General features: G+C 29.8%; 1 protein-coding gene across 1 annotated transcript; it reads right to left on the bottom strand.

Moving 5' to 3' along the window:
* Window positions 1-229: 229 nt before the first annotated feature.
* On the bottom strand, window positions 230-17,348 carry LOC131659678 (uncharacterized; the record flags this gene model as incomplete). The annotated part of the gene is made up of 4 exons (XM_058928834.1): window positions 17,256-17,348; window positions 15,898-16,041; window positions 15,749-15,820; window positions 230-1,141 (listed from the first exon to the last, which is right to left on the bottom strand). Coding segments are annotated over exons 1-4 (1,221 nt in total), but the record flags the coding sequence as incomplete, so codon positions are not given.
* Window positions 17,349-18,271: the final 923 nt, after the last annotated feature.

Below are 18,271 nucleotides of genomic sequence, written 5' to 3'. Positions count from 1 at the left end.
TCCTAAAAGCAGTCTTCTGAATATCCTCCGCCTTCACACGAATCTGATGATACCCAGACCTCAAATCAATCTCGCTAAACACACAAGCTCCAACCAACTGGTCCATCAAATCATCAATCCTTGGAAGTGGATACTTGTTCTTAATCGTTACTTTGTTCAATTGCCTATAATCAACACAAAGTCTCATAGAACCTTCCTTCTTCTTAACCAACAAAACAGGTGCACCCCACGGTGATACACTAGGACGAATAAACTTCTTTTCCAACAAATCCTCAAGTTGACTCTTCAACTCTTTCAACTCAGAAGCAGACATCCTATATGGAGCCATCGATACAGGACTAGTTCCAGGAACTAAATCAATCGAAAACTCAACTTCACGTTCCGGCGGTAAATCGCTTACATCTTCAGGAAATACCTCCGCAAAATCACAAACTATTGGCAATTCATCAATGGTTCTCTTCTCATGCACATCTAAGGTTGCCAATAACATAAACAACTCAGCCCCATCTTGAACAGATTCACCAACTTGCTTCGTAGACAAAAACAAATCTTCCTTAACACTAATCTCATGAAAGATAACCGTCTTGTCAAAACAGTTGATATACACACGATTAAATTCTAACCAATTCATACCCAAAATCACATCAAGTTGCTCTAACGGAAGACAAACCAAATCAATCCCAAAATCCCTACCAAAAATACTCAAAGGACAATTCAAGCACACAAAAGAAGTAGAAACAGAACCCATAGAAGGTGTATCAATAACCATACTTCTACGCATATCAGATAACACAAGATTCAATCTCTTAGCACAATCCAAAGAAATGAAAGAATGTGTCGCACCGGTATCAATAATAGCAATCAAAGGTGTACCATTAATGAAGCACGTACCTTGGATTAGCCTATCATCGGTAGAAGCCTCCGCTCCAGACAATGCAAACACTTTCCCTTTCGCTTGTTCCTTCTTGGGCTTATCACATTTGGTGCTAATGTGACCTTGCTCCCCACAATTGTAACAAGTCACACTCGAACCAAGTCCACACTTGTTTGCCTTGTGACCAATCTTGCCACACTTGAAGCATGTCACAGAATCCTTACCACAATCAACAGCACGATGACCTTCACTACCACATTTGAAGCACTTAAGAGGAGTAGAAGTTCCTCCCCCACTTGACTTCTTGCCAAAACCAAATTGATTCTTCTTATCATCATACGGTTTCCCACGAAATTGACCTTTCTTCTCATTCATAGTCTTGTAGTGAGAAGCACTCTCCCTACTATCCTCATCATAGATACGACTCTTGTTAACCAACTCCGTAAAACGAGTAATTTGTTGGTAACCAATCGCTTTCTTAATATCATGCCTCAAACCATTCACAAACTTCAAACACTTAGATCTCCCAGCATTCATAGTATTGTAGTGAGGACAATACTTGATAAGCTCTTGAAATCTAGCAGCATATACAGCAACAGTACCATTTCCTTGCTTCAACTCAAGGAATTCCACTTCTTTCTTTCCACGGCAATCTTCTGGAAAATAGTTTTCCAAAAATGCATCGCGGAAAAGATCCCAAGTAATTTGAGTACCCTCCTCATCAAATCTCTGAGCCATATTGCCCCACCAATCTTCAGCTTCCTTTTCCAGCATGTGAGTACCAAACTGCACTCTCTGAGCATCGGTGCAATTCATGACCCGAAAAATCTTCTCAATCGCCTTCAACCAAGCTTGAGCTTTATCCGGTTCATGTTCACCCTCAAATGTAGGAGGATTGTTCCTCTGGAACTTCCCCAAAGCACGATACTCATCATCATCACCATTCCGATTTCCAGCATTAGCTTGAGGAATCTGACCAAGAGATCCAGCCAACATCCTAAATGCTTCAGCAATGGCATCATCATTCCTTCCAGCAACCATCGTCCTACAACGACCAACAACCCAAAACAAACAAAACAGTATCGATCGTGTCAGATACACAAATCTAATACAACGGAATTAAAGACATTAACGACTTTGACCAACTGGTCGACCATGCTCTGATACCACTAATGTAACACCCCTTTTCTAACCCCAAATATATCGTTCAATCACACAGAGTAATCATGCATAAAGGAAAAAGGGCGTCACATGTTATTTTCATCACAATGAAAACCTAAAATAAAACATCCAATACTCTTAATATGCAAAGATCATATTTGTAACACAATGTAAATCTCATACTTTCATACATTATGCATAAACGCTTGCGGAAAAACAATTGAATTGCTATTAAAATTTCAATGAATATATCCCATACTATATTCATCTACCAAATTCAAATTAACATTTAAATCCACAATCTTGGCTACATAGCCTTAAACAACATATCCGAGATCTCAAACAAATACATCCGAATATCCAACAAAACATAGAGAATAACAATATCCAAACATAAGCATAAGTCTAAATAAAATTCCCCCCAAGTGTTACATGATCAGAGCATATGACTCGCTACCTAATCCAATAACAAACTCAGGAGCTCCTCGGCTAAATCCTCGGACAAGCTACTACTCGTCGGAACCTGCACGTTACCAACGAAGGATAACATTCAAACAGAAGGGTGAGAATTCAACTTCTTATAGAAAACATAATAATGGGAAATGTAAACATAAACAAGCGTACATTTCACTATTCATCACACTTCTCAAGTAGGCAATTCACATATCACATACCAATCATCATTCCAAAACAAATCACATGTATACAAAGCAATCACATAACACATAATGTGACTCGAAATGCAACAAATGTGACTCAATGCATGTGGTACCCAATGTGAATCCAATGTTTCACCGCTTTCCGATTCAATGTTTAGAATCCAAGCCACGCTTCCGATCCGGACAAGATCAAAGCCAATACGCCTATCTCCAATTAAGGATCACGTCTTCTACGCCTATTTCCAATTAAGGATCAACGTCTCTTACCATGTGAACCCAAGTTTCACCGCTTCCACAATAAAGCCGACCATGCTATGAATGTATGTACAAATACCAACAAATTATGCAATTAAGATTATCTCATCAATCTTAACTCACCGCATAACACCATAATCCAACTCTATGAATTATCCACCAATTGTACACAACATTCACAACACAATTAACAAATTCAACAAGGCATAACAACCATCATATATCCAATCACACACATCATGATTACATCTACACAAAGTGTTCCAACAATGGATATACATCACATACTACCATAATGCACATAAGATAATTACACATCATTCCATATAATAATGTCACAATTTATCAATCAAGTGCAATTAGATCCTATACTATCATATAGAATATCACGATAGCTTTCTAACGCTTCGAACGGCACATAAAACGGAGTTTCGGATCAAAAGTTATAGCCTTTCAAAGTTTAGAAAAAGTGCCGTAAAACAGGGTTCGCGGTGCCAAAAGTAGTTCGCGGCGCGAACTGAGTGAATCAAATGTTCCTTGGTTCTGCCAAGCCTTTCGCGGCGCGCACAGGGGATCGCGGCGCGAACTGAGCAAGTTCAAAAATCCCAAACTTTCTGCCAAGCAGTTCGCGGCGCGCACAGGGGATCGCGGCGCGAACTGTGCAGATCAAGTTTTTCCCAAGTTTCTGCCAAGAGGTTCGCGGCGCCAACAGTGGTTCGCGGCGCGAACTGGCGATTTTCAGAAAACCCCAAAACCCAAAAACAGCATACGAAACTCACTCAAAATTCCCCAAACTTAACCCAATCAAGTTGGAAAACATTACACATTACGAACAACCATAGAATACATGATATAAACACAAAGACAACATATATTATGGGTCTTATAACATCATACCAACACCAAACATCAACTAATGCACATTTCAATCCATCAATTTATGCATTTGTTCATAAAAACCTAACCTTTCTATGTTTTCCATGAAATTGCAAAGATGAAGAGAAATTTACAATCAAACACATTACCCAATCATATAACCTATAAGAACTTGTATTCAAACCCTTACCTCTTGAATTTCTCCTTCTAACTTCAAGAATCTACAATCCTCTTCTCTTCTCTCTTCTACTCTTTTGCCTCTTTTCTCTTCTCTACTTTCCTTTCTATCTTTCTATCTAACTTAGGTTAACTCATAACATTATCTTCTAACTCTCATTATCTCATTTGGGCTTAACCCACCTAATACTCTTTCTCACTCAACTAGGCCCATTTAGCTAATTCCAAATAAAATTCTACCACTTATTAATTAGGTAATAACACATTACCACAAAATCAAATAATTATTATTCAAACAATAATTAAATAAACACATAAACAATGCCAATTATCAAATAATCCTAATTAATTAAAATATGATAAAAAATAGGATGTTACAGTTGGGGGGTGTATCAGTTGCAAAGCCCTTTTCTAAAATAAAGTTATATTTTCATAAAATATAAAAGAGGGAGATATTGTGAAAAGAGAACCAAAAAAGGAGAAGAGAAGATTGAACGTGAAATTGGGAGAAGAGCAACTGCGAAGAGCAAGAGCATCCAAGAATTCGACATCGAGGTAAGGGGGGATTCTTCTCATTAGCCTCTATTATGGGTATTATGAATGATTCGATTGAATTCGTATGTTAGGATTCTGAATCGGATTATATGTTGGTGTTTGGGGTTTGTAGAACTTTAGGTTCAAATTATGATGTATGATGCAATTAAGTTGTTGTGAATGATGTTTGATGTTGATTACTGATGTTAATACCTGTTAGAAGTATATATAAATGTGCATTTTTGTGCTGTGATAAGATTTTGGACGTGTTGAGATGATTGGGTTCGCACTTGGGATGAAAACAGTGCTGCAGAAAAGTGATTTTTCTGCTATATCAGTAATGTAACCGGTTACATGAGGGAAGTAACCGATTACATGGTCTCAAACAGGCGAAGAACTGCATTTCGCGATGATGTAACCGGTTACATTATTTAGCTAACCGGTTACCACTGGGCGAAATTGAAAAATAAAAGTTACTGTCAGTGATGTAACCGGTTACATCATTTAGGTAACCGGTTACCACTGAAGCTTTTTAAAAAAAATACTTATTTTAAATATCCGTAACTTTTAGACCGTTAATCCTTTTTGTACGCCGTTTCGAGCACCTGGTAGATGAATTAATTCCCTATTTTATGATGTATATTAGGGGATTATAATTTAAAAATCATTTTTTTGGTTTTGTGGATTGTGTTTAGTGATAGTTTAAGTAATGGTACGAACATGCCATGCGGTGTTTCTAGCTATTACGATTGATGAGATGATAATATATTTGTGGTGTTAAATGTATTATGTTGTGGTGAACATCAAATGGTTGTGATACTATTATGCTTGTATGTTGTGACATGAAATGATTATGAATTGTTGGTGGATGTTAATGATGAGCATGTCGTGGTTGATGCATGCATTTCATAATCATGTTGTGGGTTGTATCCCTTATGGTGGTGGGACAGCGGTAGCTAATTCCCATTGTGTGGAATTAGTGAGAGAAGTAGCCGAATATTTATGGTGGTGGATCGGTGAGATGGGTTATCCCATGATTGGTACCACATGCATTTAGTTGCATTGCATTAGGTTGTTGTGTATAATTGTAACATGAATGGAAGTTGTCCAATGTTGCAATTTGTGTATATTTTGGTATGAATGACTGTATTTGATAAATGTTGCTATGCTATCTGAGTATAATGGATTTGGGTGAATAATGTATGGATGAAGTTGTATTGTTTATATTCCTATAACATTTGTTAATGCGAATGAAACTCACCCTTACTGTTGTTATTTTTTAGATTGAGGAGTAGCTTGTGTACTTGGTGAGGATTAGCTCGTCAAGTAGTTCGTTAGAGTCAGTCGGGTCTGTGTCATGCTCTGGTCGTGTAACACCGGGAACGTTATTTTAGAATTGGCTGATAAACTTCTGTTTTGTTTATGGTTTATGGTTGAATTATGAGTCTCTGACTCCGGTTGCTTGATTATTCAGTTGTTAAGAATATTCCGCTGTGTTAACATGCTACCTGAATAATTTTGGTTTATCGTTCCTTATATGGCATGACATGAATGTTTATTTATTTTATTGGAGTTGTAATGCCCTTTTTCATGTTTTACTCTGATTTTTTGTTAAATTTTCCGCAGGGTTTAGAAGGGTGTTACAGATGTTGTTTGCAAATTTAGAAATATCGTGAGCCTGCTAAGAGGACTATGTAGCGGTGAAATTGGTGAGATTAGAGTCATTGGAAGACTTAGCTCATTTTTAAACAGAGTCACCACCGCGCTTTATTTTTCCAAAAGGAATGGGTGAAAGAACGAATAAAACCTACAAAAAATTTTAAAATCAAAACTAATAAACTTATCAGAGTTCTGGATACGAAGGGTTTGTTATACAAGGGGAAGGATTTAAGCACCCCTCATATCCATGGTACTCGATCGGAACCTCTTTGTTTTTATGTTATTGTTTTTTGTTTATACATACCTTTTTTGAAAATCCTATGTGAAAAACTTGTTTGAAATAGAGGGTGGGGATGGGAAGAGAAGTTTTTGAAAGTGAGCTCGATAAGACATCGCGAGTTAGACCTACATACCCCTTTAACAATAGGGAAGTCAGAGCTTATGTAATTCCTCTTAAAGGAAAAAAAAGGCCAAAGTGACCAAAATCTTTTTGGTCGTGAGCTTTAAAATACTCACAAAATTTTAAAAGAGGGTTAAGCTTTAAAATACTTAACAAGTTAAAAAGGGATTAGACTTTAACATACCTAATAAGTTTAAAAGGGTTGAGCTTTAAAATACTTAACAAATTTTGAAAGGTTAAGCTTTAAAATACTTAACAATTTCGAAAACAAACAAGAGACCAAGTTTTAAAATACAAGGTCAATTGGTTAGGAGAAGTTTCATCGGGAATAATTCTTCTCTTAACACCAAGGTTTCGAAACAAAAGACCTAGCTTTAACAATACAAAAGTCAATGGACTAAGAATAGTTGCACTGGGAATAATTCAACTCTTAGTACCAATTTAAAAACAAAAGGGGTTTGGTTAAGCTTTAACAATACTAAACCATAAATCAGGGAAAAACTTTAAAATATTTAACACAAAAGTAAAAGATATTGGAAAAGAGTTTGAGTACCTTTGACAACATAGTCAATATCATTCTCATCCTTTTGGACAAAACAACAAACTTAAGCAATTAACAATGAAAGCCTCTAGTGTGTATGTGATATCATGTGGCACAAGAACAAACAAGTGGATATGATAATCAATAAATAAGAGAGATGGATGTATCTAAATCTTTGGATTCAAAATCATGTATGAATGATGAATGATTGATATGATAAATAACATGGGGTTAGATAATCATAACATAAAAGAAATTAACAAGATAATAATTAAAATAACAATTGAGTACAAGACAAGGATTAAATCAACAAGTATGTACCAGATAAAAAACTTAATCAATCATGGATAAACAAAGATCAACATGTTTTTGGGTTAGGGTTTTAAACCTAGGGTTTTTCAAATTAGGGTTTTAAAATAGGGTTAAACATAAACACCTAAATCTAATTAATTTTAATTGTTAAATACCAATTTCTTTAAGAGAAATGGTCTAAGGGTACATGGATAAATTTAAAGACATCCTATTCTAACCCTAAACAAATATTTACAAAACATTCACAAAGTTATATGAAAGAAACAATCAAGACAAAATGATTTTTAATTGATTTTCAAACATAAAAAGACATGTTTTTGATTAATTTTAAAATGATGATAAAATAAATGTTTTTGGGATTTTTTAACATGGTATTAAAATACATGAAATAAATAAATCAACAAAAAAGAAGGGATTAAAAAAGTTAATTTTACTATTTTTATGATTTTTGAAGTTAGATAAAAAACTTAACAAAACAAGTGATAAAAAGAAAGGGAATGTGGTAGCCATGGCTTGAACCCACGCCCTCAAGGTTGCAAGTCAAAAACTTAACCACAAGGCCAGCTGCTTGCTTTTGATCATAAGGCGCACCCAACTTATAATATATGAAGACAAACCCTTAATGAAAAAGAATGCAAAATAATTCACAAAAGTCTAGGGCAAAGGGGATTCAAACCCTATACTATAGGCATGGGAGAACTAAGTGCGCGCTGGTAACCAATACTGCTATTATGATGTAGTCAACAAATAACACATACCATTGAAAATATAACAAACTTATTTAAGAAAATTTTAGTTTCCCTCAACCAACTTCATCTTCTTTGTTGTTACAGTAACCATAACAATTTTTAAAAAAAATATATAAAAATGCAACTTTCTTGTTTCTCAACCAAATCAAACATGTGAATATATCATTTTGTTCAAAATTTCGCACGAATTTCAAAAATGTAGCCCTGGTTAATTTATTTAAACTCTAACTCACAAATTTTGCTAAAATCTGTATGAACCCTAAACACAATTTTTAAAATTAAATTCTTAATACCAACAATCAATCCCTAAAACCTTAGGGCTTTAATTCCTCACATTTTTCAGAGTAAAATGGTATCAAGAAACACAACAATATGTACTTAAATGAGTGATTTTAGTTTTGAGTTCTTACCTCTTGATTCTTGAAATCGAAATCCTTGTTGGAGATGTTACAAAACTTGTTTGATGATTTTAATAGCTTCCCTAACCTCCAAGGATGCTAACTAAATGCTTTGTTTGCTTTGAAACCCTCTAGAACCTCCAACTCGAGTTCAAGTTGCAGCCATGGTGTACGTGAAGGTGGATAAAAACACAAGAAAGGCGAGATTGAATTGTGTTCTTTATCAATTAAAATTCCCTTTCTTTTTCTTTAACGTCTTTTATTTCACTTAATCATCTATTGGATTATGCTTAGATGATGCGGAAGCATGAAGATGTAGAACTACATAACCAATAAGATGTTCATTTTAACTTCTAAAGGATATCAGAACTTCTGACTTGCTCAGTATAGTTCTAAAGAACTTTTGTGTCAACTAGCAGAAGACCCGTGCGTCCGCACGGGTAAATTAATTCATATCTTAAGTCATTCGATAAGGGTTTGGTTGTTACTGATATATAATTTTAGGGTCATTCAAACATGTGCTCTAAAAACATATGTTAAGGATATTATAATTAAAAAAAGTTAAATGTAATTAAATGTAGTAAAGTCATATTTAAAGTTTCAATATATTAAATGCACGTGGTCCAAGAAAATATTTTTATAAATAGCTTACTAACTTGTGTCTTTGGGGACATATGTTAGCTTTTTCCATAATTTTATTATAAAATTACTAATAATTAAAAATATTTAAAAATAAATATTTAGTAAAATGATATATAGTTTTATTATAAAATTACCAATAATTAAAAATATTTAAAAATAAATATTAAACAAATTACCAACATGATAAATTCAATGTCTAATAACTACAAATATTTACAAATATCACTAATAACTATAAACATTTATAAATATCTTATTGAATAAAATTATTTATAAAAAAATATTATAATGGTAGTGGCCCGTAAAATAGTGAGTTTAAGTGATAGAATTCACATAAGGATAAAGATCTAGACCTAAATCTTTGATTCGTCCAACACAAAAATACACAATGTTCAACGAACCAAGTCCGTTTTGCAAACAAAATAATAATATATTTAATAAATACATTAATACTGATTTTTTAATAATTTACTTTATCTATGATAAAAGGAGTTTTAGAGAAAAAGATCTTATAATACTATTCGTATCATTTCTAGGATAAGATATCGTTGTTAGAATTTTATTCAACAAAAATTCCATATAACAATAAGTATATAAAGAAAAAGTCAAAATCACAAATTTTTTGTTTTCATTACGCAAACACATGGTGTTTGTCTTTTAGAAATAAAATATTCAATAGTTTTTCTTTTTATTATAATTACAATAAATGAATTTCTAAATTTTTGTAATGAAGAAAATTAATTTATGCAAAAAACTTGAAACTTGATTTTTCTAAGTCTTTTCTTATGAAGAAAATCATTTAATGGTGAAACTTGAAACTTATTTGTATCATGTAGGATTTTAGGAAGTTTGTCATGGTTGCTTCGCTTATGTCCCAGTCGTTGTTTTGTATAAGTCGCTGCCATTATTTTGCTTATGTCGCCGTCGTTGCTTAAGTCGCTGTCATTACTCTAATTTTGTAGTTGCCATTGCAGGTCTGTTGATTTTTTGATTTTTTGTTATGAAGAAATTTGTTTTATGGAGAAACTTAACCTGTTTGTATCATGCAGGAACTTGAAACTTCTGATGTAGCTTGTGATGTCAATCGTGATGCATGACAATAGATATAGTTGATACAAACCTTGAAACTTGCGACATAGCTTGTGAAGTCAATTTTGATGCACGAAAATATATATAGTTGATGTAGGTCACTTGTGATACTATCAAAATAGTAAAGGACCCGTGCGCCCGCACGGGTCACGTAAAGTCGGTATAAAAATTAAATAAATATAATATGGTTATGGTTAAAGAATTATATTGAAATATATATTAATTAAGCGAAATAATTTTTTCAATAATGATTATCATATCAATATTAATTTAATTTATCAATTTGTAGTTGTTTTCAATGATGATATTTATGTTGGATAAAAATTAAAATAATATTAGAGATAATTAAGTATTATTGTTGATTACAATTTTACCTCTGAAAAAATATAATTCTCGATAAAAAGTAAAAAAATAAATAAAAATTGAGATAATGTAGTTATTATGTACTATCATTATCAACAATTTTTATGGGCTCCCACCCCTAGTATGTCTACCCGCCTTTTTTTCCGCAGACGCACATTATCAACAATTTTTATGGGCTCCTACCCCTAGTATGTCTACCCGCCTTTTTATGAGCATGATTCAAATTGCAAATTTAAATTATCAAAATAAAAAATTGCAAAAAAAATTATAACATCTATAAGTTAAGAAACAAAAAATAATGAAATGACATATTATAGTTCAATGCAACACATTTAAAATTGGGACTGTTAACTCAATATAATAATTTAAAAATATTATTATTTCTATGATTAATAATTTGGGACGGTTAACTCAACATAATATTTTTATTAGGTTGATTAATGTCCTGCAGTCAAATTTTTTACTCTTTGTCACTGACAAAAATACATTAATAAATAAAAGGCAAGTAAACCAAACGCAGAGGTTGGTGTGAATCATAAATCTACTATAAATCGAAACAAAAATTTGATTAATGAATAGAGTGAGAATTCAAAAGGTTAATTTTTTGTTTCCATTATGTTAATTTCTTTAACCGAGAAAAAATGTTGGAAGTATAATAGGGTTTGGGAAAAGACTTTAGTTCAAATATGATTATATATGATTAATATTTAAAGTAATAATGCTTGTTAGTTACAATTAACATTGAGAATCAAAATAATTAAATTGGAAAAAGAAAGGAAGCATGCTTGAATTATTTGAAACATAAATATTTGGCACGTAAAGAGTCACATAATAAAAATGGTAATAATTTAATTGAAAGCTTATACAGTATGCTTGTCTAATTTATAGTACATAGTTTATTCCTTATCATTTGGAACTGTAATTAATGATGGTTAAGAAAAATTAAAGATGAATTAATTTAGATTGAAATAAATAAATTGAAAAATCATATTTAATTTATGAATTAAATCAAATACTAATCCTTTTTTAACTCATATATTTAATTTATTGGAATTTAAGATGGTCCTCCGAACCATGAAGACACTTTATTTTTGGTGAAATTTTTATATGAGAGACTCGTAGTTAAACTCTCCCGTGAAATCTTATCCTTCCTTTTGAAATTTTACGTGAGAAAATTGCAATCCCAATTTTAAACTCTCCCGTGAAATTCATGTACCCATTTTTTTTCAATTAAATATATTAAAAGTTTTTTTTAAAGAATTAAATATGAGGATGTACACTACTTATATATATAATATTTTTATAAATAGTAAATAAATATATAATAGTTGATATCTTGGCCTTTCGTTTTAGATATAAAAAAGAAATAAATTTGTGTCTTTCATAAAAAAAATTGTTTATTCATCAATCATAATTTTCTCATGTTTTTTAATAAAAACAAATATATGTATCAACTTTTAGAATAAATGTTAACATCTTATCATAAATAAATGCTAACATTTTTTCATGTCAATTTTATTTTTATTTTTATCATCTAATAATAATATATATCATTTTTTATCAGGTATATGATATTTTTGTTTAAAAAATTTATAAAAGAAATCATACATAATTGATTGAAACAATTTTTATAGAAGCAAATTATTGTTGCCAATAAAATTGACACTCTAAATCAAAAACAAATTTGAAAATCAAAATAAAATTGAATAATATTATTCCTGTTAAATTTTTGTATTAATTTAAAAGTTATATTCTATAGTAATTCAGAAGTCATTAAACATATGATCTTTAATATTTATTCAACTTAGGTAAATATTTTGTCAGTCCGTCAGAAAAATAGATCCGTCCCATCGAGCATGCTTATAATTTAAATTTTAAAGGATCCACACACCATAAAATCTCCACTTTATTTTTTAAATCTCTTCTTTTAAGTTTGAATGTTTAAATATATTTCATTAATAATAATAATATGTAAGAATAGTTATTTTATAGATAAAATTATATTATCTCATTCACTAAAATAAATAAAAAATTACATATTAATGTGGGAGTGGATTACCCTTTAAAATAACGTGAATCTTTGTTTTTAATATAATATTTTCTTGCGATTATGTATTAACGTGTTTATATATATATTTTTATATATATATATATATATATATATATATATATATATATATATATATATATATATATATATATATGGGATAGGATCAAATGACACCAAATCTCAACCGTTAAAAGAATTGATCTAACTGTGATACTAAATAGCCTATTTTTTAGGGGAAAAATATGCTATGTATTTTTTATTATTATTTTATTTCATTTAGTATCACCGTTAGATTAATTCTTTTAACGGTTAAGATTTGGTGTCAAATTAAAATTTGACACCTTGGTGTCATTTGATCCTATCCATATATATATATATATATATATATATATATATATATATATATATATATATATATATATATATATATATATATATATATATATATATATATAACGGATATAAAAATTATAGTAAGCAAATAAATACCATTTCTAATAAGTCTATTTTCTTTTCTTTCTTTTTTTTTGTTGCTAAATATCTATATCAATTGAGATCTTCATAGAAAATAAATAAGATAATAGATTAAAAATATTAATGCATTATACTTGAAATGAAGAAAAAAATATTTAAAAAATTATAATAACAATTATATTATTTTAGAAATATTAGATATTCATAGAAAATAAATTATACATTAATCCTGTCATAAATTTCACACAAACACCAGTGATATGTAATGTTAAATCGTACTAATGTTTATTTAACATTAACTTGGATCAAAACATAAAAAATAACCCATTTTCAATAAAATAAGGGTAAGGAAAGACAATTAAAGTGGCCTATTTCTTCACTTCGGAAAAATACCTATTTTTTACATTGAAAACATATATGAAATGATTACAATTATTTAATATTGCATTGAAAAGATGCTGAAAATGAATTAATTAAATCTGTATCATTAATAATAAAATTTGAAAAAAATAAATTTAAAAATTATAGAAATATTTAGGCTTCACCATGAAATCTTTTATTCAAGTATAAATCATAAAAATTTATATAGGAGACATCGTAGAAAATTCAAATTCTTTTATTGGTATACACTCTTACACAGTATATTATACTCTATGTATATTTCATACAAATTGTTACCACCATTTATTTGTTTAGGGTTTAGCTTGTCTTCCCCTTTAGAGACTTTGGAGTCTATAGAGCCGTTGCATCCCAACTCATGAGAAATAAAAAAAATAAAAAATCTCATATTTGTTTTTTTTGAAATAAATATAAATAGTAAAAAAAATTAAAAAAAAAAAATATAAGAACGATTTTCCCATTTATTTATTTGAAAAGATATGGGGAAGTAGAATAGGATTTTAAGAAATATAAAATCGAGAATTAATTAGCCCGATCTTAATAATGAGTACGTATTACAATAGAACACATTCCAATAATAAATGACTGTTATAAAATTATTGCAAGCTAATGAAAAGTTATTTTTTTTTTAAATTGATAGGGTATACATGCCTAATAAATACTACCTATTTTATTCGTTTTGGAAAAAACATATAAAAATATTTCAAAGATTCAAATCAATTATTTAAGACTATCATTAATGATGGTTAAAGAAAATATTAAAATATTCTAAAGATTCAAATCAATTTGAATTAAGAAAATTAATATTGCCATAATTACATAATTTTGCAATAATAATTATTATTAATATATATTAATTACATGAAATTACATTTTTATTATAAAAATAAACACAAAAAATATAAGAATAAACAATATCACATATTTTCATTGATACAATACACACTCTAAAACAAATAAAAAATAGTTAAAAAATAACCAATACCTACAATACAATTCAATTTGAGACGTCCAATAAAATATCATTCGTTTAATTACACGTTTAGAGGCATGAAAACCTCTCTTAAAATTGTTTTTATTAGGGTAATAAAGTATTTTTTGTGGTAGTTAATTTTTATATATTAAAATAGAAGTAATATTTAACCAATTTTTGAAACACTATATATTTTAAAATTTTTGTATATCTAATTTATTTTTAAAATAAATAAATCAGAATTAAGTAATTTATCTATAATATGGTTGAATATTTTATTTTTCCTGAATCATTGCCGAAAAATAATTTCCTAAAATATATGTAAATTTTGAATAAAATATATTTCGGGTTTTTTTAGCCATTTACTATTTTTCTCTTTCAAATAAATTGTGATCTAAATATTAATTATTATTAATTATGATATGCCATGTAACCAAGAATATTATTATTTGTAATAAATAAATATAATTAGATAATTTTGTATCTATTAATTTGAAATTAAAATGAATCATGCAAATTCTTACTCCAAGAAGTTAAGTATTTTTTTCTTTTATTATGTCATGCGATATAATTGTTTCATCAAGTTTATCACATTGTTTTAAATAAATACTATTTCATAAAAAGGATAATAACCAATTTAATGAATCAACTTTTATAGTACCAAACTTATATTGTCAAAAGTGGATAAAAAATAATCTGAGAAACAATGAGAAGTGATATATAACTTAGAATTAATAAATTAATATGCATACAGTCAACAAATAATAACTATAACTATTTTTCTTAGAATGCATAGAGATAGTGGGTTATTGATTCAAATTATAGACATTAAGTAATTTATTTAAAAGTAAAGATATTCAATGATTTATATATAATTAATGAATAATTATATAAAACAAAATTAAAAACAAACAATATAATATACGAATAAATCCTGAATCGAAATTATTTTCTTAAATAAACATAACTTATTTATATATTAAGAGTTAAATTGAAAATAAATAGTGAAATTAAATAAATAATTTTTTTAATGCATAGACCATACATTTTAACTCTGTTATTGGAAATCCTAAACCCTAAATTTGCAGTGTAAGGAACGAAACTATTGAAAACAGTGAATTCAAAGATGGAGTAACATATGGACATTTATATTTTCAGTGTACAATAACAAAATGAATGAAAACAGTTCCGTTGTTGATTATGTAAGTACCAATCAAAACTTGTATCCTATCGCCCTGATGATAAAAAAAACATATCAGAACAAAAATATATACTTTCATATGAAACGATTTCAAATAATAATAAATATTACCGATGTGTCCATTTTAACCATCTCCAAATGCTTCAAACCCTTGCTGTTGATAAGGCTCCAAAAACCAACGATTCGATCGGCCAATCTCCATGTTCTATTTGTGTCGTTAATGTCCTTAACAGAGTTAAATTTTCGAATCATTATCTGGTTAAGAACAACATAGAAGAATAAATTAAAGCATCAAGAAAATGATATCAAATATTAAGGGAAGATAGATGAAACACATATTCTGCCAGCAAAAGAAAGAAGAAAAATTAAATTGAAAAAGCTGCAAAAAAACGATGGGAAGGAAGACGAACAATGGGAAGGAAGGAAGATGGGAAGAGAATGAATTTATAGATGTAGGAAAGGAATTAGAAGGGACTTTGGTTCAAATTCCTGAAGTTTCCAATGCTTGGAAAAACTAAAATTAAGCGTGTTATAAAAGACAACACTTATAATGGGATACATATTCCAATAAAGAGATTTTAATTAATTAGGGTTAAAGGAAATTGAATAGGTTTAGTAGTGTAATTATGTTTAGGGGTATGAAAAACTATCTTAAGTGTATAGAACGTAGTGCAGGTTTTTTCATATTCCAATACAGAAGTTTTGCATTAAATAAACTGTTGGAATGTAATCATGATTAGATGTAAAATGACGCTCAGGGGTATGCAAAACCATGTTTAATTATTTGTGATTAGGATAATTAAGGCAATTTGGTGGTAATTCATTTTTATATATTAAAATAGATTAGACACAATCAAATCTATCATGGAATTTTAGAAAACATGAAAATCTATCATAATTTGTTGGAACTTAGACTATGTACAATGGTTACATTATTCAACACCCTGCTTTTTCACTTTTTATCTTCCACATCATCTTCTCTCTCTTCCACCTAATAATTCAACACCTATTCATTTTTTTTTCACTACAATGGTTTTGTTTAATAAAATTCAACACCCTACCCCACATCATATTCTTATTTTCTTTTAAAGTTTTGTTTTTATGATTATATATTAATATCTATTATCAATTAAAATTAAATTAAAATAATTAATATTTAAACTTTTTTTTTAAATTTAATAATTTATTTATTTTTTCTAATTTTCTATTCTTAATTTTTTTTCTTGCAAGTAATAAATAAGAGATGTAAAAATAGTTATTTTTTAAAAAAATAAAATTATAAAAAAACTTAAAAATGCAATAAATACACTAAACACACAACACACTAAAAAAGAAACACACAAAAAATGAAACACACATAATTTAATTAGTACAATAGACTCGGCTCACAAACAATTTATTTAATCATGAAATATTCCGAACTTTTCCCATATGTGTTTGACTAGATCTGCTTGCAATTCGTGATGTACATTTGAATCACGCATCACAGATCTAGCACGCACGTGATTCGCAAATGCAGGTAGCACCTCGGTCGAGAATGACTCCGGGGTGGTGCTGGTCATGAATTGGAAAACTGTTATGCTTTGAAGGCTATAATTCAAGAGTTGTTGAGATCAAAGATGCTATCTTTCAGGGATATGGGTCCTAATGTTGTCACTAATCCTTTTCCAGATCAGAGTGGCTGAAGACAAGTCAAAGCCCGATTTTCCTAAAGCTAAGTGTTTCAGACGAGATAGCTAATCTTTGTTGCTGATTAGTCACTAGGCCTTGTTTTTGTACTGTTCGTATTTTCTTTATTATGCTGTTTACTTTTAGACTTTGTTTATTTCTGAATGGTGATTTTAATGAAATGAGCATTGCATATTTTGAATTCATTCTTATCCACTGTGTTTATGTTTATACCTTCTTTTACAAAACTTTTTCTTCCATTTTCTTACTCTATCAAACTTGTGTTTTATGCAAAGATTGGAGGGAGGATGATGACAACGAAATACCCAAGTTGTTGAACTGTATGCTTTCAAAAAAAACTCTGCTGATGATGTACAGGCATTGTTTCAATTCCGAAACACTGGAGAAATAAGGAAGTTAATCCCTTGTTAACCCCTCTGAGCCTTCGAAGTTGATGTTTCTTTCTGTACGAAAAAACCCGCATTTTTAACCTGGGGCAGGGTAGTTCTCAGTTAATTTGGCCGTGCATTCTATTTTAAGAGAATCATTCAGTACACCTTTCAACAAAGGTTTCAATTACAAGCGTTCCTCCACATACATCAAAGAAATGTTGGAGATGTCAATCAAAAGCCAATGATGGTTCATCAATCATTAAGCAAGGCAGTCACTATCTTTAAAAAAAAAGTGTATCAAAAAAATATATAATCAAAGAAAAGCCTGCTAAGCCAAAACCAAAAATGACTTAGGCAAAAACAAGGGCATCCCGCTGACTGTAAGTTCAAAAATAAACAGTTCAGGCAAAAGTTAGGGATATCAA

This window comes from Vicia villosa, linkage group LG3 (assembly GCF_029867415.1).
Source record: "Vicia villosa cultivar HV-30 ecotype Madison, WI linkage group LG3, Vvil1.0, whole genome shotgun sequence".
NCBI classification, from domain to species: Eukaryota; Viridiplantae; Streptophyta; class Magnoliopsida; order Fabales; family Fabaceae; genus Vicia; species Vicia villosa.
This window is presented reverse-complemented; position numbering and strand designations above follow the sequence as displayed.